Source organism: Salmo salar, chromosome 01 (genome assembly GCF_965601325.2).
Source record: "Salmo salar chromosome 01, fSalSal1, whole genome shotgun sequence".
Lineage (NCBI taxonomy): Eukaryota > Metazoa > Chordata > Actinopteri > Salmoniformes > Salmonidae > Salmo > Salmo salar.
In genome coordinates, this window is record NC_138291.1 from 174654187 (window position 1) to 174681180 (window position 26994).

Genomic DNA, 26994 nt, shown 5'->3' on the forward strand with positions numbered 1-26994 from the left:
TGTGTGTTTTGACGTCAGTAGATTCTATAATGTACTAACTTTCCCTCAGTCTTTATCCATAACTCACCTAAAGATTTTCATCATCAAAATGTATGGATTTATTCCTGTGTAGTGGGTCCATCTGGCATGTGGGTCCATCTGGCCTATGGGTCCTGTGTAGCGGGTCCATCTGGCATGTGGGTCCTGTGTAGTGGGTCCATCTGGCCTGTGGGTCCTGTGTAGTGGGTCCATCTGGCCTGTGGGTCCTGTGTAGTGGGTCCATCTGGCCTGTGGGTCCTGTGTAGTGGGTCCATCTGGCCTATGGGTCCTGTGTAGTGGGTCCATCTGGCCTGTGGGTCCTGTGTAGTGGGTCCATCTAGCCTGTGGGTCCTGTGTAGTGGGTCCATCTAGCCTGTGGGTCTTGTGTAGTGGGTCCATCTAGCCTATGGGGGCCATCTTTCTGATTCTGATGAGGATGAAGAGCCTTACTGTATACAGCACTGCAATATAGTATGTCTTCTGACATCTCTATTCATCCCTCTCTCTCTCTCTCCATCTCTCCCTCTCTCCATCTCTCCCCTCCCTCTCTCCATCACTCCCCTCCCTCTCTCCATCTCTCCCCTCCTTCCCGCCATCTCTCCCCTCCCTCCCGCCATCTCTCCCCTCGCCATCTCTTCCCTCCCTCCCTCATCTCTCCCCTCCCCCTCACCATCTCTCCCCTCCCTCCCTCATCTCTCCCCTCCCCCTCACCATCTCTCCCCTCCCTCCCTCTCTCCCCTCCATCTCTCCTCTCCCCTCCATCTCTCCCCTCCCTCCCTCCCTCCCTCCCTCCCTCCCTCCCTCCCTCCCTCCCTCCCTCCCTCCCTCCCTCCCTCCCTCCCTCCCTCCTCTCACTCCCTCTATCTGTCCCTCCACTCCCCCAGGTCTACGGTGCTGCAGCAGCAGTTCAACAAGGTGGGGAAGGTGGAGACTGGCTCTGTGGCCCTGCCGGCCATCATGCGTTCAGGGGCCGGGGGCCCCGAGAGCTTCCAGATGGGCTCCATGCCCCAGGCCAAGCAGCACATCACCAGCGGACAGATGCACAGGGGCCACATGCCCCCGCTGGTAAGACTGGAGGGCCACATTGAACTCTAGCAGCGTTGGGATCAATTCAGTTTTCAATCCAGAAAGTGAAATTCAGTTCAATTCGAGATTTTGAAAAAAGCCCTATTAGGAAATAGTGGTTAATTCACTTTCTCAATTGACTGTTAATTGAAATAACTGAACAGACTCCAAAACGATCTCTATATCTGAAGAAAGCCTTTTAGAGGCTAATGCACCATAACATTCTCAGTGGAAAAAAATTACAAACATGAAGTGTTTATTTCATTAACAGTACAGAATGAAAACTAAGAGTGTATCTCGATATGTTCCCCTGTGTGCAGACATCCGCCCAGCAGGCCCTGACTGGCACCATCAACTCCAGCATGCAGGCGTTGCAGGCTGCCCAGGCCTCGCTGGAGGAGTTTGACACCCTGCCTCCCCTTGGGACAGACGCGGTGAGACACCTGGTCTTAAACTGACCCCCTCTTCACCTGTACAACCTCCAACCTGTAGCTATAAGAACATTCTGGATGATCTCTATCATTTTTTCCTCTGTTAGTTTGAAGTTAATTATTTCAAATGGATACAATTTTAAAGCATAGTTGTGCCAAATAAAGAGAGAGAACATGCTCCACTCTTTTATAGTGTAATACAGTGAGTTGGTGTATTTTTCATGTAAGTTGTGTAGAAAGTAGTTTAATGTCAATGTAATCTGTGTCTTCCCATGATCAAGGCCTCCCAAGCCTGGCGTAAGAACAAGATGGACGAGTCCAAACATGAGATCCACTCCCAGGTTGACGCCATCACAGCCGGGACGGCCTCTATGGTCAATCTCACCGCAGGTACCGTCTCCACACTGCGGATACCAACAATGGATGTTGTGGTAACTTCTATCCAGTGGTGGAAAAAGTACCCAACTGTCATACTTGAGTAAAAGTAAAGATACCTTAATAGAAAATGACTCAAGTAAAAGTCACCCAGTGAAATACTACTTGAGTAAGTCTAAAAGTATTTGGTTTAAAATATACATAAGTATCAAAAGTAAAAGTATAAATCATTTCAAATTCCTTATGTTAAGCAAACCAGATGGCACCATTTTCTTATTTTTAAAATTTACGGAAAGCCACGGGCACACTCCAACATTCAGACATAATTTACAAACAAAGCATGTGTGTTTAGTGAGTCCTCCAGATCCGAGGCAGTAGAGATGGCCAGAGATGTTCTCTGTTTAGTGAGTCCTCCAGATCAGAGGCAGTAGGGATGACCAGAGATGTTCTGTTGATAAGTGCGTGAATTTGACTATTTTCCTCTCCTGCTAAGCATTCAAAATGTAACGAGTACTTTTGGTTGTCAAATGAAATGTATGGAGTAAAAAGTACAATATTTTCTTAAGGAATGTAGTGAAGTAAAAGTAGTCAAAAATATAAATAGTAAAGTACAGATACCCCAAAAAATGACTTAAGTAGTACTTTAAAGTATGTTTACTTAATTACTTTACACCACTGCTTATATCTGTCTCGAAGAACTAGTAGATATGGGATTGCCTTTTTCACAAGCGCGCTTAATTCAATACAGGTCTCTCTTGTAAAATAGATTTTATCTCAATGACAATAACATGTAGAAATACAGCTTAAATGAAAAATAAATAAATAAAAAGGTATTTAGATACTGCATTGTAATGTCCTTCAACTAGATATGTAAAGGCTTTTTCAGCTTAAATATTGACTGTGGTTGGATGAAAAAAACAAAGCAGCAGCATAGGCCACATGAAGACTGCTCATGAAGTTCACCTCATAAACCACGTGAAGACTGCTCATGAAGTTCACCTCATAGACCACATGAAGACTGCTCATGAAGTTCACCTCATAAACCACGTGAAGACTGCTCATGAAGTTCCCCTCATAGACCACGTGAAGACTGCTCATGAAGTTTCCCTCATAGACCACGTGAAGACTGCTCATGAAGTTCCCCTCATAGACCACGTGAAGACTGCTCATGAAGTTCACCTCATAGACCACGTGAAGACTGCTCATGAAGTTCACCTCATAGACCACGTGAAGACTGCTCATGAAGTTCCCTCATAAAACACGTGAAGACTGCTCATGAAGTTCCCCTCATAGACCACGTGAAGACTGCTCATGAAGTTCCCCTCATAGACCACGTGAAGACTGCTCATGAAGTTCCCCTCATAGACCACGTGAAGACTGCTCATGAAGTTCCCTCATAAACCACGTGAAGACTGCTCATGAAGTTTCCCTCATAGACCACGTGAAGACTGCTCATGAAGTTCACCTCATAGACCACGTGAAGACTGCTCATGAAGTTCCCCTTATAGACCACGTGAAGACTGCTCATGAAGTTCCCCTCATAGACCACGTGAAGACTGCTCATGAAGTTCACCTCATAGACCACGTGAAGACTGCTCATGAAGTTCACCTCATAGACCACGTGAAGACTGCTCATGAAGTTCACCTCATAGACCACGTGAAGACTGCTCATGAAGTTCACCTCATAGACCACGTGAAGACTGCTCATGAAGTTCCCTCATAAACCACGTGAAGACTGCTCATGAAGTTTCCCTCATAGACCACGTGAAGACTGCTCATGAAGTTTCCCTCATAGACCACGTGAAGACTGCTCATGAAGTTCACCTCATAGACCACGTGAAGACTGCTCATGAAGTTCACCTCATAGACCACGTGAAGACTGCTCATGAAGTTCCCCTTATAGACCACGTGAAGACTGCTCATGAAGTTCCCCTCATAAACCACGTGAAGACTGCTCATGAAGTTTCCCTCATAGACCACGTGAAGACTGCTCATGAAGTTCACCTCATAGACCACGTGAAGACTGCTCATGAAGTTCACCTCATAGACCACGTGAAGACTGCTCATGAAGTTCCCCTCATAGACCACGTGAAGACTGCTCATGAAGTTCACCTCATAGACCACGTGAAGACTGCTCATGAAGTTCACCTCATAGACCACGTGAGGACTGCTCATGAAGTTTCCCTCATAGACCACGTGAAGACTGCTCATGAAGTTCACCTCATAGACCACATGAAGACTGCTCATGAAGTTGCCCTCAACATCTGTCTGTCCCCTTCACCATAGGTGTAGTGCTTAAAGGACTGCCCACAAAGTATTGAAACCTAAACATGTCTGTCTGTCCCCCTCAACAATAGGCGACCCAGCAGAGACAGACTACACGGCGGTGGGCTGTGCCGTGACCACCATCTCCTCCAACCTAACGGAGATGTCCAAGGGGGTCAAGCTGCTCGCCGCCCTCATGGAGGATGAGGGAGGCAACGGAAACCAGCTGTTGGGGGCTGCCAAGAACCTGGCGTGTGCCGTGTCCGACATGCTAAAGACCGCCCAGCCAGCCAACACTGAGGTAACACGCACGAGCACCAACTGAATACTGAAGTAACACACCGAATGCTTAGCCATGTTTGTGAACATCCTGTTTCATGCTAAAGACCGCCCAGCCAGCCAACACTGAGGTAACACGCACGAGCACCAACTGAATACTGAAGTAACACACCGAATGCTTAGCCATGTTTGTGAACATCCTGTTTCATGCTAAAGACCGCCCAGCCAGCCAACACTGAGGTAACACGCACGAGCACACACTGAATACTGAAGTAACACACCGAATGCTTAGCCATGTTTGTGTACATCCTGTTTCTGTGTCGCACAATGATAATGTTCAGAAAAGCGCACGGGGGGAAAAAGATTTTGCAGCTAAAATTGAAAATCTGTGTTCTTATTAAACTGTTTTCTCCCATTTTGTGCTTACTGGACATGACCAATGTCACCTGTAAGTTAACGTGAAACCAACTTCATGCATAAGATATACACTGTTAAAGAATCCCTTCTTCACTCATGTGACCTGTGCTTTTTGGGCATCTTTTCCTCTTTTTTTTTACCCATCAGCCCCGTCAGAACCTTCTGCAGGCTGCAGGCAACGTGGGCCAGGCCAGTGGCGAGCTGCTGTCTCACATCGGAGAGACGGACGCCGACCCCCGCTTTCAGGTAGGCCAACCGTGACCCAGTCCAGAGTGAACTAAACTGACACTCTGAAAGTGGTACTACGCCACAAGAAAATAAGTTCACCGTTTTCAGACTTGGGGCAAATTCTAACTTACACTTAAGTCAAACGTTCACTTAGTCTCCCATTGACATCAATAAATGGCTAAGTGAAAATTCCTGGAAGTTAGGATTCAGCCCTTCATAAACTTTAGTCTGAATCTTCTGTGCAAATTGTCCATTGCTTTCAACACTCTGATTTGCACAACGTTTAAGTTGTCTTAGGGTCTTAGGTCAGAATTACGGTCCTGATCAGTTCCCTATGTAGAGTTTGTTGACATCATTTGTGCAATACTGTGTGATTTTACTATAACCCCTCTTTTTTTACACCTGCATTGGTCAGTTTCTAGGTAAAGGATCTTTCAGGGGTGCAAGGCGGAGCGTCTCCACTTATAGTCACATGCTGGTAACAAACGTGTCCTCGAAAGATGAGCCTATCCGAATCACTGTCACTCCCAATGGCCAATCATACTAATCGTTCTTGGATCTTTCACTGTAATTGATATGGACCACACTGGTGTATCATCATCTAGAAGTCTATTCTTGACATTTCTACCTGTTTAATAAGCATACGACAGCAGTTTTGTTCAGTTTCTCTTGCATATCTTCAGGTACTCAAAATGCTCTCGGTTTTCTTATAGGTTTTGATTATTGACACGCAAAAAGAGCAAGTAGCTCTCAAAAGCATTTGATTATGAAAGTATGCAACAGCTGAATAGCTCAATGCACTAAGAGAAACTCCGAGTTTCAGATGAGAAAATTCACCCCAGGGATTAAAAGGTGAACTGTATTTACATGATCATATTCTGCCCTGTCCATACAAGACTTCTGCCCTGTCCAAACAAGACTTCTTCCCTGTCCAAACAAGACTTCTGCCCTGTCCAAACAGAGTAGTTTCCATTTGTAGGGTACTGGGTTGATTATTAACTCTTAATGTGGTTGCATTGAGCTCTAGGAGAATACTGCTGTACCTGAAGATATACAGGCAATGTCTGTTTTAACAATTGTGTCCAATATTAAATGAAGGTTTTAACAATAGTAGTAGTAGGGGATCTGTTTCGATAAGTGATGGGAAGCCTGTTACCAATTGTTTTCTCTAAGAGAATTTCTGAATTCCTCATGACTGAACTAAGACCTATTGGCAACAGGTTTTGAATACAGTATTTAACCTTTAAAATGAGACAAAACGACAGCTCTTTGGTGAAGGTGTTGGAGTTGTTGTTTAATGTGGAGTTATTTATAATAGCCTATACATGTATTGAAGGAAACACTTCAACTGAAAATGTGACGATGTAGCTGTAATGTTACACCTAAGTGATGATATATCCTACCATACAATGACTGAGCGAGCGCAGAGAAGATATTGTGGAGAAATAAGTAGGCCGGCTAATGCCTGTTCATAAATGCTTGTGGAATGCAGCCTGACCGCAGCTACCATAAAGTTCTCCGGTTTTTTTTCTCCCCCTCCATTTTTCTGCCTCCTCCCCCCCACTCCTTCACAAAACAACATGCAGAGAGAGCTGCCCAACTCCTCTGTCGTGATGTCGATAATCCCACTCAAACACCTTCTAAACTGCATAAAAATAATCTCTGGAGTGGTGCGGAGGCTGATGAGTGTTTGCTAGATTAGCTTTTGCAGCGACCCTGTTGCAGCCTGCTACTGGTGATATCCTGTCTCTCCTCAATGACAACCGTGTGTTAGCCTACCGTGTGTTAGCCTACCGTGTGTTAGCCTACCGACCGTGCGTTAGCCTACCGTGTGTTAGCCCACCGTGCATTAGCCCACCGTGCATTAGCCCACCGTGCGTTAGCCTACCGTGCGTTAGCCCACCGACCGTGTGTTAGCCTACCGTGCATTAGCCTACCGTGCGTTAGCCCACCGACCGTGCGTTAGCCCACCGACCGTGCGTTAGTCCACCGACCGTGCGTTAGTCCACCGACCGTGCGTTAGCCCACCGACCGTGCGTTAGCCCACTGCGTTAGCCCACCGACCGTGCGTTAGTCCACCGACCGTGCGTTAGCCCACCGACCGTGCGTTAGCCCACTGCGTTAGCCCACCGACCGTGCGTTAGCCCACCGACCGTGCGTTAGCCCACTGCGTTAGCCCACCGACCGTGCGTTAGCCCACCGACCGTGCGTTAACCCACTGCGTTAGCCCACCGACCGTGCGTTAGCCCACTGCGTTAGCCCACCGACCGTGCGTTAGCCCACCGACCGTGCGTTAGTCCACCGACCGTGCGTTAGTCCACCGACCGTGCGTTAGCCCACCGACCGTGCGTTAGCCCACCGACCGTGCGTTAGCCCACTGCGTTAGCCCACCGACCGTGCGTTAGCCCACCGACCGTGCGTTAACCCACTGCGTTAGCCCACCGACCGTGCGTTAGCCCACTGCGTTAGCCCACCGACCGTGCGTTAGCCCACCGACCATGCGTTAACCCACTGCGTTAGCCCATCGACCGTGCGTTAGCCCACCGACCGTGCGTTAGCCCACTGCGTTAGCCCACCGACCGTGCGTTAGCCCACCGACCGTGCGTTAGCCCACCGACCGTGCGTTAGCCCACCGACCGTGCGTTAGCCCACCGACCGTGGGTTAGCCCACCGACCGTTAGCCCACCGTGCGTTAGCCCACCGTGCGTTAGTCCACCGTGCGTTAGCCCACCGTGCGTTAGCCCACCGCGTGTTAGTCCACCGCGTGTTAGTCCACCGAGTGTTAGTCCACCGCGTGTTAGTCCACCGCGTGTTAGTCCACCGCGTGTTAGTCCACCGCGTGTTAGTCCACCGCGTGTTAGTCCACCGCGTGTTAGTCCACCGCGTGTTAGTCCACCGCGTGTTAGTCCACCGTGTGTTAGTCCACCGTGTGTTAGTCCACCGTGTGTTAGTCCACCGTGTGTTAGCCCACCGCGTGTTAGCCCACCGCGTGTTAGCCCACCGCGTGTTAGCCCACCGCGTGTTAGCCCACCGCGTGTTAGTCCACCGCGTGTTAGCCCACCGCGTGTTAGTCCACCGCGTGTTAGTCCACCGCGTGTTAGTCCACCGCGTGTTAGTCCACCGCGTGTTAGTCCACCGCGTGTTAGTCCACCGTGTGTTAGTCCACCGTGTGTTAGTCCACCGTGTGTTAGCCCACCGCGTGTTAGCCCACCGCGTGTTAGCCCACCGCGTGTTAGCCCACCGCGTGTTAGTCCACCGCGTGTTAGTCCACCGCGTGTTAGCCCACCGTGTGTTAGCCCACCGCGTGTTAGCCTAATGTGTGTTAGCCTAGTGTGTGTGTGTGTGTGTGTGTCTGGCACTTCAGAGGTCACAACTGGAGTCCCTCTGCTTCCACGTATCATCTTTTGACACACCTAGAGAGCCCCTACTCCCTTTTCTCTCCCCCTACTCCCTTTTCTCTCCCCCTACTCCCTTTTCTCTCCACCCCAGTCTCTTCTCCCCCCTCAGTCACTCCCCCCAGTCACTTTTCTCTCCCCCCTCAGTCAGTTTTTTCTCTCTCCCCAGTCACTTTTCTCTCTCCTAGTTACTCCCCCACCCCCCTTAGTCACTCTGTTTTTATGCTTCCAAACGTGAAGTAACAGGTTTTGGAAGCACAAAAACGCACATTCTTTAGTTTAAATATATCTATCACGAGTCACAATTCAAACAGTTGCACATGTTTGAAATATCCCAGACCCAAAACCAGTATCAATGTCAAACCCAGTCTCTGATTTAATCAGCTAGTTGACAAAATCTACATTAATATGCCATTGTTAGTCATTCTGTACCGTAGCTGCATTAGCTAGCCCACCACATAACCTTGTAGAATATCCTTATATTACCTTTGGAGGGTAGAGAATGCCGGTATGTTCCTAAAGTCCCGACTTGTGGGGTAGACACAAAGACCAACAACTAAAGGCAGAGTTGATGATTGTCTTTGGAGCCACCAGGCTTGAGTCTCCCCTCCTCCCCAGCCTGGATGGGTTATACTATAGTATATTTAGGTTTAAGCCAATGAATGTGAAGCGCTCTATCACAAATGACACCATATTCCCTACATAGTGTACTAAGGCTCTGGTCAAATGTAGTGCTCTATGTACGGAATAGGGTGCTATTTGGGACGTAGGCTTGGCTTGGCTTCTCCTATGGAAAGAAACCTTGGAGGCCACTTCCCGAGTGGCGCAGTGGTCTAAGGCACTGCATCGCAGTGTGCCACTAGAGATCCTGGTTCGAGTCCAGGCTCTGTCACAGCCGGCCGCGACCGGGAGACCCATTTGGCCCTGCGTCGTTAGGGGAGGGTTTGGCCGGAAGGGATGTTCTTGTCCCATCGCGCTCTAGCGACTCCTGTGGCGGGCCGGGCGCAGTGCACGCTGACACGGTCGCCAGGTGTACGGTGTTTCCTCCAACACATTGGTGCGGCTGGCTTCCGGGTTGGATGGGCATTGTGTCCAGAAGCAGTGCGGCTTGGTTGGGTTGTGTTTCGGAGGACGCACGGCTCTCGACCTTCGCCTCTCCCAAGTCTGTACGGGAGTTGCAGCGACGAGACAAGACTAACTACCAATTGGATACCATGAAATTATGGAGAAAAAGGGATGTAAAAAAAGAATTTAAAAAAGAATCCTCAGAGGCCATTACATGGAAGGTTATAGATAGTAGGGTCATCAATAGGGCCTTCTATTCACCTTTGTGCTAAAACTGGCTACCACTGAATTCAGGTCAGACTGTAAACTGTGGTGTGTTTGGCAGCACAGATTTTAAAACTGGAAAAGTCTCTAATTTTCTCCTTTTCGTAGAGGCTATTTCTCTAATCTCTTTACTTAATTTAATTAGCCAAAATGGACCTTAACATTTGAGTACTCTTCCTGAAGAGGACCATTCTCTTCAGAATAATTACATTGATCCTAATTCTTACCAAAATAATTAAATGAGTGCATTGTTCCATAGTTGACCCACAATCTTTTCACCCCATATAACCTAGGTGTCACACTGTTTCTGTTCTCAACAATGCTACACTGTCGTTTTCTTTGCTACGACAACAACGACAAGTTAACTAAAGCAGAAACAGTCTGGTACTCAGGCTAAAGATACTCACAATGAACCACAGTCTCAATCAAAACAGAGCCTCGTTTATGGGCCTGGTATGGAATCGTCAAAATTATATTTTCTCCTTCCACTTAAGCATGCCTTAATTTACTTTATGCTACATGCTAACAAGCATGCTAACAAGCATGCTAACTAGCCTGTGTCATCCCTGCCATTCTCAGGACATGCTTATGCAGCTGGCTAAAGCCGTGGCTAACGCCGCCGCCGCGCTGGTGCTCAAAGCAAAGAACGTGGCCCAGAAGACAGAGGACTCTGCACTCCAGAACCGCGTCATCGCCGCAGCGACCCAATGTGCCCTGTCCACCTCCCAACTGGTGGCCTGCACCCGGGTAAGAGAAGAGAACCCCAACATCTTTACCACACACTAACCATCTATTGTCCCATGTTTGTCATTTAGGCTTGGGCGGTATACCGTTTACCGGGGTGTTTTTTTAAATACAGACGCTATGATTTTCAGTACTGTAAATTGGGTGCCCCATAAAGCTCGGGTGCACCTCCGCATCACGGGAGCTGTTATAACTGCTAAGTTAACAATCTAAGATGTGTCAGATAAATGATATCCAGCTTGGGGCTCCAGCTATGCATTTGGTTTGCTAACTAGCTATCTAAGCGGCTAGATGGCAAGATCAAGCTTATTGGTTACAGCAGAGATAATCAATCCCAACCTGGATCAAGATCCCTGCTGCCTAAATTTGTTTTATGCGTTAAAATACAAACATTTGGAAAGAAATGGTGCCCCTGGTGTGCACTGCCGGTAATACAATATACCCTGGTATTGTACAGGAACGGTATGAAGGTATGAAAATCTGCATACCTCCCAACCCTATTGTCAAAATAGTGACACATTTGACACAAATGAATGAATGAGTGTTTTTCCATTTGAAAATAAAGTTTACATAAGAAGAGAGAATTGGTTGTTTCCCCTCTCTAGTTTAGTGTCGACACCAAGAAGTGGTTCAGACGGCTTGATTAGATCTGTAGTCCTTCCAACATCTGTTTCTCTCCTCCTCTTCCTTTACCCATTAATTTATTTCTATTGTCCCCATTTCTACCACCCCCTTTTTTACCACTTACCCCCATATCTCCCTCCTCTTTTCTTACCCCATCTCTCCCTCCACTTTTTTTTACCTTTCTCTCTCTCTCTCTCTCCCCCCTCCTTTTTGACTCCTATCTCTCCTCCCCCTTTTTTACCCCATCTCTCCCTCCCCTTTTCTTATCCCTCTCTCCCTCCACTTTTTTCTTTACCCCTCTCTCCCCCCCTCCTTTTTACCCCTATCTCTCCGTCCCCTTTTCTTACCCCTATCTCTCCCTCCCCTTTTTTACCCTACCCCTTTCCCCTATCTCTACCTTTGCTTTTTCTCTCCTTTCTCCCCTCATCCCTTTTTGTCTTACCTCTCTCCCTCTCTCTCCAGGTGGTCGCTCCCACCATCAGCTCCCCGGTGTGCCAGGAGCAGCTGATTGAGGCAGGCAAGCTGGTTGCCAAGTCAGTGGACGGCTGCGTGGATGCGTCGCAGGGAGCCACCAGCGACGAGGGGCTCCTCAAGCAGGTGGGCGCCGCTGCCACAGGCGTCACCCATGCCCTCAACGAGCTCCTGCAGCACATCAAGCAGTACGCCCACGGAGGCCAGCCCATAGGGCGCCACGGAGAGGCCACCGACCGCATCCTGGACGTCACCGAGAACATCTTCAGCTCCATGGGAGACGCCGGTAGGCTGGGGGATGGGAGGGGTGGGGCTAAAAGAGGTCAAGGGTCAGCAGTCATATTGGAGTGAGATAGCAAAGATGGTGGATTAAAGATGTCCCACTCATGCCTTTTACCATTGAAGAAAATGGTCACAGTTCTGGTCTGCTTAAGGGGCTGGCTCTCCCATAGGTAGCAGCTGGGTCTGGTCTGCTTAGTTTATTGACTGTATATGAACCTGAAAAAAGGAGCGAGTGAGATGTCTCTGGAGTCTGCATCTCAAAATGGCATCCTATTTGCAAAAAGCAATTTCAAACGTTTGTCTTATTTCCAAAAAGCAGTACAAAAAAAGTCTAATTTGACATGTTTTAATATGACAATATGATGAGGAAGTGGATTGTTGTATAACTTTTTGTTGATAAAATACTCCCTGACTTTTAAGTTTTAAGAGGTTTATTAAAGGAAAGATCAAAATGCTGCCTCTCCTACCGTTGCCCTTTTCCTAGGGCCAGAATCAATAAAGGTTGGATGAATAAATCAGTATTTAAACGTCAATAAAAACTAGATGAATAAATGAGGATTTCAACTGTATTGACTGCTGTTTCTCTCCAGGTGAGATGGTGCGTCAGGCCCGCATCCTTGCCCAGGCCACCTCGGACCTGGTCAACGCCATCAAGATGGATGCAGAGGGCGAGTCGGACCTGGAGAATTCCCGCAAGCTGCTGTCAGCCGCCAAGCTCCTGGCAGACGCCACGGCCAAAATGGTGGAGGCTGCCAAGGTCTGTTCCACATGACCTACTGTTCCCATCCTGTCCCCCATTCCACCATGTTCTGTTCCACATGACCTACTGTTCCCATCCTGTCCCCCATTCCACCATGTTCTGTTCCACATGACCTACTGTTCCCATCCTGTCCCCCATTCCACCATGGTCTGTTCCCATCCTGTCCCCCATTCCACCATGGTCTGTTCCCATCCTGTCCCCCATTCCACCATGTTCTGTTCCACATGACCTACTGTTCCCATCCTGTCCCCCATTCCACCAAGGTCTGTTCCACATGACCTACTGTTCCCATACGGTGCCCCATTCCACCGTTGAGGAATTATGAGCGTGGATGGAGGAATGGCGATGCCTCCGTTTAGGAGCTCTGTGTGTGTGTGTGTGTGTGTGTGTGTGTGTGTGTGTGTGTGTGTGTGTGTGTGTGGTGTAGTTTTTTTTGTTATTGTTTAGTCTTACTTAAGGTTAAGTCTGCTGTATTGAGGATTTAGTTAGCAACTTCCTCAGTGCGCTCGCATGCGGGTGGAATATCCTCTTGGTCTAATGGTTATGATGCTGGTTTCTCCAGCGGGAGACCGGGGTTCAGGTCCCACTCGTAACATTAACGTGCTGATGTGTGTGCAGGGCGCAGCCGCCAACCCGGACAGTGAGGAGCAGCAGCAGAGACTGAGGGAGGCAGCAGAGGGTCTACGCATGGCCACCAACGCTGCTGCCCAGAACGCCATCAAGAAGAGGCTGGTCAACAAGCTGGAGGTGAGGACACAGACAGCTTTCTCTTGATATTACTGGATCTCAACCAGTGTTTCCCCCGTCGTTATGTAGATTGGGTTGGGTGGGCCCCCCTCCTAACTTTGTTACACCCCCCCTGCTTAAAAGAGACCGCCTGGAAATTAAACTAATGCTGACTTTCAAATCAAATGTTATTGGTCACATACACATGGTTAGCAGATGTTAATGCGAGTGTAGCGAAATGCTTGTGCTTCTAGTTCCGACCATGGAGTAATATCTAACAACTAATCTAACAATTTCACGACAACTACCTTATAAGAATATGTACATAAAGATATATGAATGAGCGTTGGCTGAACGGCATAGGCAAGATGCAGAACTAAGCAGAACTTATGACTGTCTGACTTGCCTAAGCAGAACTTATGACTGTCTGACTTGCCTAAGCAGAACTTATGACTAGGGGTGAATCTGTCAGTGAACAGCAAAACAAGCCTGCCGCAATATTACAATCGTGGGAAATCATTGGTTGGAAAGCAAATGTCTCCTGCTGAAAAGAGAAGAGGCTAAATCCGTATGCTGTAGGCTACCAAAATATTAGATCAACTTCCAAATATTGTTTACAAAGTAAAGCAAGAGAGACAGGCTTTTGGCACGAACACATCAGCCATCACCGGCGAGTGACCGGTGCATCATTGGCTGAGTCAGTGAAACTGGAAAGTATTTTCAGGATCATCATTTCCTCCTCAGGTTGTAGCCTACAATATGTGTGTCTGCACACACAGCTCATTATTGATGGATTCAAGACAAGGTTGTTTTTATTGATCTCAGTTTGTCAGTGTCAAAGTAGCCTGTCATTTTGATTATTTGTGCGCAGCATTATGATTGCTAAGATTGATTTGTTTTATTGCCATACATTAAGGTAACCATACATTAAGGTTATTAAAAACGTAACCTTAATGTATGCATTGCTGAAATTAACCAACCCGGGTGTTAGTTAGCAAGCACATCGGTTTGGAAACCTAAGTTGAAACTAAACTAACAGTCTTTTTTTTTTCACACTGCGTTTCCTGTCAGAACGCAGCCAAGCAGGCCGCCGCGGCCGCCACTCAGACTATAGCCGCCGCCCAGCACGCCGCCTCGTCCAATAAGAACCCAGCAGCCCAGCAGCAGCTCGTCCAGAGCTGCAAGGTGAGAGCTCCGCTGCCATGGCAACCCAACCATCACTCTCTTCCTGGTTTCTGGTCCTGTGGGGTCAGGCATAGGTCACTGAGTACAAGTGTCATGCCTTCTCTCTCTTCTCTCATTTTCTCTCGCTCTCTTTTTCTCTCTCTCTCGCTCTCTCTCTCTATTTCTATTTTTCTTTCTCTCTCTCTCAGGGGTACAATTACTGTAGTAAATCTCAAATCAAATATTTTTGACTTTGCCATTCTGAGTTAGATTCTAGTTCAGGTGTCCTTCATTGTTCTCTGAAAATGAATGTGGAAATATCCCCTTTCTATACACTGAGCTTGTGATTTGTCATGTATGCAGTGATGTGAGCAATGATTGCTTCATTGCACTGTAAGAATGAGAATAGAGTATTGTGATTTTGATAGTGTATGTTATTGTTTTTACCCTGACCAAACTACACATTTTCCATTTGATTGGTTGGTTGATAGTCATTAATTGGCCGATCTGGTGTGTATGTGTGTCAGGTGGTGGCAGACCAGATCCCTCAGCTGGTCCAGGGGGTGCGTGGCAGCCAGTCCCAGCCCGACAGCCCCAGTGCCCAGCTCACCCTCATCGGGGCCGGCCAGAACTTCCTCCTGGTGAGACCCTCATCTCTGCCCTGCTCTCATGTTTTTTTTCCTGATTCTGATATACTTTCGCAAAGAAGGATGCCCGCCTAAAAGGAATATGACACAAAACAAGGAAGCTTGTCCTCTGAAATCTGCTGGAGCCAATTTGATTTATTACAATCTACACCGGAACAATGTTTTAGTAGCATGCACCTTTGTAGAAATAAACAAGTTAACCCTTTCCTTCCTCCATCCACTCCTATGCCCTCAGCCTGGTGCCAAGATGGTGACGGCTGCCAAGGCCACAGTACCTACCATTGGCGACCAGGCCTCTGCCATGCAACTCAGCCAGTGTGCCAAGAACCTGGCCACTGCCCTTGCCGAGCTCCGCACGGCCGCACAGAAGGTACCAAACACCCCCCAAACGCACTCAACAAGGACCTGTTGTTTGACCTTGTTAGCGCTTTCGCTAGTGGAATTAGCTAGCTACAGTAGCTTGCTCTGTAACTAGCTGAAATACTGTGTTAGCAGTTTAGCTAGTGGAATTAGCTAGCTAGCTTGCTCCATTTGGCTGAAACATTGTATTAGCGGTTTAGCTAGTGGAATTAGCTAGCTACAGTAGCTTGCTCTATAACTAGCTGAAACACTGTGTTAGCAGTTTAGCTTGTTGGAATTAGCTAGCTCACTCCATAGCTAACTTGAGTAACACCACGGTAATATAGCACTAGAGGTTTAGCAGGCCCAGTCTTGCTCAATATGGGGTCCCTATTCTGTTCTGTCTTCCCTTTCCCCACTTCCTGTGTTGACTTCCTGTCATGTGATCCAGGCACAGGAAGCATGTGGTCCTCTGGAGATCGACAATGCTCTGACGGTGGTCCGAGGCCTGGAGAAAGACATGGTGGAGGCCAAGGCCTCAGCTGGTGATGGCAAACTCAAACCCCTGCCCGGAGAGACGGTGAGAGACACACACACACACACACACACACACACACACACACACACACACACACACACACACCACACACACACACACACACACACACACACACACACAATACACCTTGCATATGCCGTATGCGAACTGTGCTTGTAGGCTAGCAGGAAGTTTGACACACACACCACACACACACACACACACACACACACACACACACACACACACACACAATACATCTTGCATATGCCGTATGCGAACTGTACTTGTAGGCTAGCAGGAAGTTTGACACACCACACACACACACACACACACACACACACCACACACACACACACCACACACACACACACACACACCCCTGCCCTGGTAGATGGCAAGCACATGCCCAAATGCACACATTTTCACAAACACACAGTACTGTACGTACAAGCTAACCACTTGTTCAACAGTATGCATATTATACAGAACCAAGTGTACACATCTCTCCCACGATCTTCCTGTCACATGACTTGTGACAGAAATAACTTGTGACAAGTTAACTACTGACTTTCAGCATGCATATAGGGAAGGGCACTCAACTTGTACTGCACCGACACAGATGACTGGCTAAAAGAAATGGCTAAGAAGATGATAATGTTATGTAATATTTTAAACTCTATATAACTTTTTAATGTTGCTGGACCTCAGAAGGAGTAGCTTCTGCCTTGGCAGCAGCTAATGGGGATCCTTAATAAATTCAGAATACAAATAGTTGGAGCTGTATTGTTAGATTTCAAGCCTTTGATGTTATTGATCATGAATTGTTATTGGAAAAAAAACTTTACATCACCTGCCATCACATGGTTGGAGAGTTATTTATCCAATAGAACCCAGAGAATGTTCTTCACTCTCTAACATCAGATATCTACAGTGCGGTATCCCTCAGGGCAGTAACCTTGGGCCGTTACTCTTCTCAATTTTTACCAATTATTTGCCACTTGTCTTACAAGAAGATAAAATGACTCTGAATGTTGATGATTGAACACTACACATCAGCACCTCTAGCCAGTGAGCTCACTGACACTCTTAGCAAGGAGTTGCAGTCAGTGTCAAAATGGGTAACTAACAATAAACTGGTCTTAAATACATCTAAAACTGAAGGCATTGTATTTGGATCAAAACATTCTCTAAGACCTAAACCTCAACTGGAGTTGTGTATAAAGGGTGTGACCATTGAACAACTCCTAGGAGGAACATTGGATGGCCAGATATAATGGTCAAGTCATATTGACAAAGTTGTTGTGAAGATGGGGAGAGGTATGTTTGTTTATAAAATATATATTGCATTTTTTACACAAAAATCAACTGTACTAGTTGTTCAGGCTCTGGTCTTGTCCCATCTTGATTACTGTCTGGTAATATGGTCAAGTGCAGCAAAGAAAGACCTAGCAAAGCTGCCGCTGGCTCACGACAAAGCAGCACGCCTTGCCCTTAACTGCACACACACAACTAACATCAACAACTTGCATTGATAGTTTTTCATGGTTTAGGAAAAATGTACATCTCTTCTAGTCTTTTTAAGAAACATTTGTGTGTTGAAAATGCCTCACCACTTGTACAATCTATTTTAAACAGACGTACATACCTCACCAGACACACCACTATGGGTTCCTTCACGGTACCCAAACCATAAAAAGATTTTCACTTAGTTATCTATTGAGTCATGGTGGAATGATCTGCTACCAGAGGTTACTCAGTTATCTATAGAGTCATGGTGGAATGATCTGCTACCAGAGGTTACTCAGTTATCTATAGAGTCATGGTGGAATGATCTGCTACCAGAGGTTACTCAGTTATCTATAGAGTCATGGTGGAATGATCTGCTACCAGAGGTTACTCAGTTATCTATAGAGTCATGGTGGAATGATCTGTTACCAGAGGTTACTCAGTTATCTATAGAGTCATGTCATGGTGGAATGATCTGCTACCAGAGGTTACTCAGTTATCTATAGAGTCATGTCATGGTGGAATGATCTGCTACCAGAGGTTACTCAGTTATCTATAGAGTCATGTCATGGTGGAATGATCTGCTACCAGAGGTTACTCAGTTATCTATAGAGTCATGGTGGAATGATCTGTTACCAGAGGTTACTCAGTTATCTATAGAGTCATGTCATGGTGGAATGATCTGCTACCAGAGGTTACTCAGTTATCTATAGAGTCATGGTGGAATGATCTGCTACCAGAGGTTACTCAGTTATCTATAGAGTCATGGTGGAATGATCTGCTATCAGAGGTTACTCAGTTATCTATAGAGTCATGTCATGGTGGAATGATCTGCTACCAGAGGTTACTTAGTTATCTATAGAGTCATGGTGGAATGATCTGCTACCAGAGGTTACTCAGTTATCTATAGAGTCATGGTGGAATGCTCTGCTACCAGAGGTTACTCAGTTATCTATAGAGTCATGGTGGAATGATCTGCTACCAGAGGTTACTCAGTTATCTATAGAGTCATGGTGGAATGCTCTGCTACCAGAGGTTACTCAGTTATCTATAGAGTCATGGTGGAATGCTCTGCTACCAGAGGTTACTCAGTTATCTATAGAGTCATGGTGGAATGCTCTGCTACCAGAGGTTACTCAGTTATCTATAGAGTCATGGTGGAATGATCTGCTACCAGAGGTTACTCAGTTATCTATAGTCATGGTGGAATGCTCTGCTACCAGAGGTTCCTCAGTTATCTATAGTCATGGTGGAATGCTCTGCTACCAGAGGTTACTCAGTTATCTATAGAGTCATGGTGGAATGCTCTGCTACCAGAGGTTACTCAGTTATCTATAGAGTCATGGTGGAATGATCTACTACCAGAGGTTACTCAGTTATCTATAGAGTCATGGTGGAATGATCTGCTACCAGAGGTTCCTCAGTTATCTATAGAGTCATGTCATGGTGGAATGATCTGCTACCAGAGGTTACTCAGTTATCTATAGAGTCATGTCATGGTGGAATGATCTGCTACCAGAGGTTACTCAGTTATCTATAGAGTCATGGTGGAATGATCTGCTACCAGAGGTTACTCAGTTATCTATAGAGTCATGGTGGAATGATCTGTTACCAGAGGTTACTCAGTTATCTATAGAGTCATGTCATGGTGGAATGATCTGCTACCAGAGGTTACTCAGTTATCTATAGAGTCATGTCATGGTGGAATGATCTGCTACCAGAGGTTACTCAGTTATCTATAGAGTCATGTCATGGTGGAATGATCTGCTACCAGAGGTTACTCAGTTATCTATAGAGTCATGGTGGAATGATCTGTTACCAGAGGTTACTCAGTTATCTATAGAGTCATGTCATGGTGGAATGATCTGCTACCAGAGGTTACTCAGTTATCTATAGAGTCATGGTGGAATGATCTGCTACCAGAGGTTACTCAGTTATCTATAGAGTCATGGTGGAATGATCTGCTACCAGAGGTTACTCAGTTATCTATAGAGTCATGGTGGAATGCTCTGCTACCAGAGGTTACTCAGTTATCTATAGAGTCATGGTGGAATGCTCTGCTACCAGAGGTTACTCAGTTATCTATAGAGTCATGGTGGAATGCTCTGCTACCAGAGGTTACTCAGTTATCTATAGAGTCATGGTGGAATGATCTGCTACCAGAGGTTACTCAGTTATCTATAGTCATGGTGGAATGCTCTGCTACCAGAGGTTCCTCAGTTATCTATAGTCATGGTGGAATGCTCTGCTACCAGAGGTTACTCAGTTATCTATAGAGTCATGGTGGAATGCTCTGCTACCAGAGGTTACTCAGTTATCTATAGAGTCATGGTGGAATGATCTACTACCAGAGGTTACTCAGTTATCTATAGAGTCATGGTGGAATGATCTGCTACCAGAGGTTCCTCAGTTATCTATAGAGTCATGTCATGGTGGAATGATCTGCTACCAGAGGTTACTCAGTTATCTATAGAGTCATGTCATGGTGGAATGATCTGCTACCAGAGGTTACTCAGTTATCTATAGAGTCATGGTGGAATGATCTGCTACCAGAAGTTACTCAGTTATCTATAGAGTCATGGTGGAATGATCTGCTACCAGATGTTACTCAGTTATCTATAGAGTCATGTCATGGTGGAATGCTCTGCTACCAGAAGTTACTCAGTTATCTATAGAGTCATGTCATGGTGGAATGATCTGCTACCAGAAGTTACTCAGTTATCTATAGAGTCATGGTGGAATGATCTGCTACCAGAGGTTACTCAGGCAAAAAGCATGTTTAGCTTAAAAAACAGATATAAAATACATTATCACAGCGCCTCTCCTATTTCTAAAGATCTGATTGAACTGTACTGTATATAACAATATGAATATGTACACTGCTCAAAAAAATAAAGGGAACACTTAAACAACACAATGTAACTCCAAGTCAATCACACTTCTGTGAAATCAAACTGTCCACTTAGGAAGCAACACTGATTGACAATACATTTCACATGCTGTTGTGCAAATGGAATAGACAACAGGTGGAAATTATAGGCAATTAGCAAGACACCCCCAATAAAGGAGTGGTTCTGCAGGTGGGGACCACAGACCACTTCTCAGTTCCTATGCTTCCTGGCTGATCTTTTGGTCACTTTTGAATGCTGGCGGTGCTTTCACTCTAGTGGTAGCATGAGACAGAGTCTACAACCCACACAAGTGGCTCAGGTAGTGCAGCTCATCCAGGATGGCACATCAATGCGAGCTGTGGCAAGAAGGTTTGCTGTGTCTGTCAGCATAGTGTCCAGAGCATGGAGGCGCTACCAGGAGACAGGGCAGTACATCAGGAGACGTGGAGGAGGCCGTAGGAGGGCAACAACCCAGCAGCAGGACCGCTACCTCCGCCTTTGTGCAAGGAGGAGCAGGAGGAGCACTGCCAGAGCCCTGCAAAATGACCTCCAGCAGGCCACAAATGTGCATGTGTCTGCTCAAACGGTCAGAAACAGACTCCATGAGGGTGGTATGAGGGCCGACATCCACAGGTGGGGGTTGTGCTTACAGCCCAACACCGTGTAGGACGTTTGGCATTTGCCAGAGAACACCAAGATTGGCAAATTCGCCACTGGCGCCCTGTGCTCTTCACAGATGAAAGCAGGTTCACACTGAGCACGTGACAGACGTGACAGAGTCTGGAGACGCCGTGGAGAACGTTCTGCTGCCTGCAACATCCTCCAGCATGACCGGTTTGGCGGTGGGTCAGTCATGGTGTGGGGTGGCATTTCTTTGGGGGGCCGCACAGCCCTCCATGTGCTCGCCAGAGGTAGCCTGACTGCCATTAGGTACCGAGATGAGGTCCTCAGACCCCTTGTGAGACCATATGCTGGTGCGGTTGGCCCTGGGTTCCTTCTAATGCAAGACTATGCTAGACCTCATGCGGCTGGAGTGTGTCAGCAGTTCCTGCAAGAGAAAGGCATTGATGCTATGGACTGGCATTCCCCAGACCTGAATCCAATTGAGCACATCTGGGACATCATGTCTCGCTCCATCCACCAACGCCACGTTGCACCACAGACTGTCCAGGAGTTGGCGGATGCTTTAGTCCAGGTCTGGGAGGAGATCCCTCAGGAGACCATCCGCCGCCTCATCAGGAGCATGCCCAGGCGTTGTAGGGAGGTCATACAGGCACGTGGAGGCCACACACACTACTGAGCCTCATTTTGACTTGTTTTAAGGACATTACATCAAAGTTGGATCAGCCTGTAGTGTGGTTTTCCACTTTAATTTTGAGTATGACTCCAAATCCAGACCTCCATGGGTTGATAAATTGGATTTCCATTGATTATTTTTGTGTGATTTTGTTGTCAGCACATTCAACTATGTAAAGGAAAAAGTATTTAGTAAGATTTTTTCTTTCATTCAGATCTAGGATGTGTTGTTTAAGTGTTCCTTAATTTTTTTGAGCAGTATATATATTCCTATATATAAAACTCTTGTTTTATTTCTAGTTTGAATTTAGTGTAATAAGTTGTCTATTACTGTTCTGTACTTTCATGTATTTGAATGTTTTGTGTGGACCCCAGGGAGAGTAGCTGCCGCATTTGCAGTAGCTAATAGGGATCCTAATAAACTAAACTAAACTTGTTGCCACATGCACAGCGGTAGATAGGCTGATTTCAACACCCACCACAGAATCAGGCAGGTAGGCTGATTTCAACACCCACCACAGAATCAGGCAGGTAGGCTGATTTCAACACCCACCACAGAATCAGGCAGGTAGGCTGATTTCAACACCCACCACAGAATCAGGCAGGTAGGCTGATTTCAACACCCACCACAGAATCAGGCAGGTAGGCTGATTTCAACACCCACCACAGAATCAGGCAGGTAGGCTGATTTCAACACCCACCACAGAATCAGGCAGGTAGGCTGATTTCAACACCCACCACAGAATCAGGCAGGTAGGCTGATTTCAACACCCACCACAGAATCAGGCAGGTAGGCTGATTACAACACCCACCACAGTATCAGGTAGGTAGGCTGATGTCAACACCCACCACAGAATCAGGCAGGTAGGCTGATTTCAACACCCACCACAGAATCAGGCAGGTAGGCTGATTACAACACCCACCACAGAATCAGGCAGGTAGGCTGATTACAACACCCACCACAGAATCAGGTAGGTAGGCTGATGTCAACACCCACCACAGTATCCAGGTAGGTAGGCTGATGTCAACACCCACCACAGTATCATGCCTCAGCACCCATCATTGGGTCTGTGCCCACATGATGATTACAAGTACTTGACTGTGAGAATTCCAACCACAGTGCAGACACTTAGGAACACACACGCACCTAACTGGCCCTCAATGCTTTGTATGCGAGAGCAGTCTGTAAAATGAAACCTGTAGGCATAATTAGGATTCTTGACCACTCACTCCTACTCATGTTACTTTTAATTTAATTAGTTTGTGTGAAGATCAGAATTATACAAGTGGAAGTATGTGCATTGTGTCATATAGTGTATAACTGTTGTGTGTGTTTTTGCAGCTGGAGAAGTGCTCTCAGGACGTGGGCAACAGCACTAAGGCTGTGAGCTCTGCCATCGCCCAGCTGCTGAGTGAGGCCACCCAGGGCAACGAGAACTACACAGGTAGCTACAGTAGTGTACAAACTGGTCACCCAGGGCAACGAGAACTACACAGGTAGCTACAGTAGTGTACAAACTGGCCACCCAGGGCAACGAGAACTACACAGGTAGCTACAGTAGTGTACAAACTGGTCACCCAGGGCAACGAGAACTACACGGGTAGCTACAGTAGTGTACAAACTGGTCACCCAGGGCAACGAGAACTACACTGGTAGCTACAGTAGTGTACAAACTGGTCACCCAGGGAAACGAGAACTACACCGGTAGCTACAGTAGTGTACAAACTGGTCACCCAGGGAAACGAGAACTACACAGGTAGCTACAGTAGTGTACAAACTGGTCACCCAGGGCAATGAGAACTACACAGGTAGCTACAGTAGTGTACAAACTGGTCACCCAGGGAAACAAGAACTACACGGGTAGCTACAGAAGTGTACAAATTGGTCACCCAGGGCAACGAGAACTACGCTGGTAGCTACAGAAGTGTACAAATTGGTCACCCAGGGAAATGAGAACTACACAGGTAGCTACAGTAGTGTACAAACTGGTCACCCAGGGCAACGAGAACTACACGGGTAGCTACAGTAGTGTACAAACTGGTCACCCAGGGAAACGAGAACTACACAGGTAGCTACAGTAGTGTACAAACTGGTCACCCAGGGAAATGAGAACTACACAGGTAGCTACAGTAGTGTACAAACTGGTCACCCAGGGAAATGAGAACTACACGGGTAGCTACAGTAGTATGCAAACTGGTCACCCAGGGAAACGAGAACTACACAGGTAGCTACAGTAGTGTACAAACTGGTCACCCAGGGTAATGAGAACTACACAGGTAGCTACAGTAGTGTACAAACTGGTCACCCAGGGCAACAAGAACTACACGGGTAGCTACAGAAGTGTACAAATTGGTCACCCAGGGCAACGAGAACTACGCTGGTAGCTACAGAAGTGTACAAATTGGTCACCCAGGGAAATGAGAACTACACAGGTAGCTACAGTAGTGTACAAACTGGTCACCCAGGGCAATGAGAACTACACAGGTAGCTACAGTAGTGTACAAACTGGTCACCCAGGGCAATGAGAACTACACAGGTAGCTACAGTAGTGTACAAACTGGTCACCCAGGGCAATGAGAACTACAGTACCAGTGAAAAGTTTGGACACACCTCCTCATTCAAGGGTTTTTCTTTATTTTTATATTTTTTCTACACTGTAGAATAATAGTGAAGACATTTCAACTATGGCTCTCTGGGACTAGAGTTGGATAACCCTGGCCTACAGCAAGGCTCTCCAACCCTGCTCCTGGAGAGCTATCGTCCTGTAGGTTTTCACTCCAACCCTGCTCCTGGAGAGCTATCGTCCTGTAGGTTTTCACTCCAACCCTGCTCCTGGAGAGCTATCGTCCTGTAGGTTTTCACTCCAACCCTGTTCCTGGAGAGCTATCGTCCTGTAGGTTTTCACTCCAACCCTGTTCCTGGAGAGCTATCGTCCTGTAGGTTTTCACTCCAACCCTGCTCCTGGAGAGCTATCGTCCTGTAGGTTTTCACTCCAACCCTGTTCCTGGAGAGCTATCGTCCTGTAGGTTTTCACTCCAACCCTGCTCCTGGAGAGCTATCGTCCTGTAGGTTTTCACTCCAACCCTGTTCCTGGAGAGCTATAGTCCTGTAGGTTTTCACTCCAACCCTGCTCCTGGAGAGCTATAGTCCTGTAGGTTTTCACTCCAACCCTGCTCCTGGAGAGCTATCGTCCTGTAGGTTTTCACTCCAACCCTGTTCCTGGAGAGCTATAGTCCTGTAGGTTTTCACTCCAACCCTGCTCCTGGAGAGCTACCGTCCTGTAGGTTTTCACTCCAACCCTCATCTAGCACACCTGATTCTAATAATTAGCTGGTTGATAAACTGAATCGGGTTAGTTACAACTAGGGTTGGATTGAACACCTACAGGAGGGTAGCTATCTAGGAACAGGGTTGGATTGAACACCTACAGGAGGGTAGATCTCCAGGAACAGGGTTGGATTGAACACCTACAGGAGGGTAGCTCTCCAGGAACAGGGTTGGATTGAACACCTACAGGAGGGTAGCTATCTAGGAACAGGGTTGGATTGAACACCTGCAGGAGGGTAGCACTCCAGGAACAGGGTTGGATTGAACAGCTACAGGAGGGTAGCTCTCCAGGAACAGGGTTGGATTGAACACCTACAGGAGGGTAGCTCTCCAGGAACAGGGTTGGATTGAACACCTACAGGAGGGTAGCTATCCAGGAACAGGGTTGGATTGAACACCTACAGGAGGGTAGCTCTCCAGGAACAGGGTTGGATTGAACACCTACAGGAGGGTAGCTCTCCAGGAACAGGGTTGGATTGAACACCTACAGGAGGGTAGCTCTCCAGGAACAGGGTTGGATTGAACACCTACAGGAGGGTAGCTATCTAGGAACAGGGTTGGACTCAACACCTACTGGATGGTAGCTATCTAGGAACAGGGTTGGATTGAACACCTACAGGAGGGTAGCTCTCCAGGAACAGGGTTGGATTGAACACCTACAGGAGGGTAGCTCTCCAGGAACAGGGTTGGATTGAACACCTACAGGAGGGTAGCTCTCCAGGAACAGGGTTGGAGAGCCCTGGCCGAGAGGTAACTTACTGAAGTATGTAAAAATCAAGAATGTAGCTCAGATACTAAAAGGATCATGAAGCCCTCAGCCATGTGCACTGAGTATAGTATATAATGTGTCTGACAGCATTAAAGCCTGAACATGTATCTGGTGGGAGTGAGGAAGACTCATGAGCACCCTCTAGGGGAGACAGATGGTACTCACGCTTTGTCCCCTCTCTCAGGTATGGCAGCTAGAGACGTGGCTCAGGCATTGCGCGCTCTGGCCTCGGCCGCCCGTGGGGTTGCCGCGACAACCGCCGACCCTCAGGCCCGCAACGCCATGCTGGACTGCGCTGGTGACGTTATGGACAAGTCGGCCAATCTGATCGAAGAGACCAAGAGAGCCATCGCCAAGCCGGGAGATCCTGACAGCCAGCAGAGACTGGCACAGGTCAGTCAGAGAAAGTCAGACAGTCTGTCAGGTTTTATACTTTTGGATATTTGTTGCCAATACACAAAGAGCTCACTATTAGAATGTAAACCCATCAACAGTCAAGACTGTGCTTCTATGAAAGACCTTAAGAAACATCATATCCACCTACGAAATGCTTCTATTTGAATGTGTTTGGTTGTGTACAGGTGGCCAAGGCTGTTTCCCAGGCCCTGAACAGGAGTGTGAACTGCCTGCCTGGACAGAGAGATGTGGACAACGCTATAAGAACAGTTGGAGAGGCCAGTAAGAAGCTACTGGCCAATTCTGTGAGTAGAAAATCACACCAAACTAAAATACGAGGTGCGTTGTTCTGACTTTTTAGGACGACTTTTTGTTTTCTACTATTATTCTCTTTTCTCCTTTTCATGACTTATTTTTCTCTTCATTTATCCCCTCCTCCCCCTCTCTTCTCCAGTTCCCGCCCAGTGGGAAGAGTTTCCAGGAGGCGCAGGTCAACCTGAACCAGGCTGCAGCCGGTCTCAACCAGTCAGCCAATGAGCTGGTCCAATCGTCCAGAGGCACCACCCAGGACCTGGCCAAGGCCACTGGCAAGTTCGGCCATGACTTCGGAGAGTTCCTGGAGGCCGGCGTGGACATGGCCGGCCAGTCACAGGTCAGAGAAGGACACGGATGAAACACCTGTGTCATGTGACTGGGGTGAAATGATAT

General features: G+C 47.2%; 1 protein-coding gene across 3 annotated transcripts in view; it reads left to right on the plus strand.

The window, feature by feature from the left end:
- tln1 (talin 1) overlaps window positions 1-26994 on the plus strand; it is a 146314-nt gene that overhangs the window by 63263 nt on the left and 56057 nt on the right. For 2 of the 3 annotated variants that reach the window (XM_045693650.2, XM_082956715.1), the window contains exons 14-31: window positions 903-1083; window positions 1404-1517; window positions 1796-1904; window positions 4247-4455; window positions 4998-5096; window positions 5494-5556; window positions 10382-10549; window positions 11633-11927; window positions 12514-12680; window positions 13302-13430; window positions 14481-14594; window positions 15101-15214; window positions 15456-15590; window positions 16011-16139; window positions 23136-23238; window positions 26075-26283; window positions 26472-26591; window positions 26741-26938. In XM_045693650.2, coding sequence (XP_045549606.1) covers window positions 903-1083; window positions 1404-1517; window positions 1796-1904; window positions 4247-4455; window positions 4998-5096; window positions 5494-5556; window positions 10382-10549; window positions 11633-11927; window positions 12514-12680; window positions 13302-13430; window positions 14481-14594; window positions 15101-15214; window positions 15456-15590; window positions 16011-16139; window positions 23136-23238; window positions 26075-26283; window positions 26472-26591; window positions 26741-26938 — 2656 coding nt within the window. The remainder of the gene's footprint in view (window positions 1-902; window positions 1084-1403; window positions 1518-1795; window positions 1905-4246; window positions 4456-4997; window positions 5097-5493; window positions 5557-10381; window positions 10550-11632; window positions 11928-12513; window positions 12681-13301; window positions 13431-14480; window positions 14595-15100; window positions 15215-15455; window positions 15591-16010; window positions 16140-23135; window positions 23239-26074; window positions 26284-26471; window positions 26592-26740; window positions 26939-26994) is intronic. The other variant, XM_045693654.2, reaches the window with a different exon arrangement.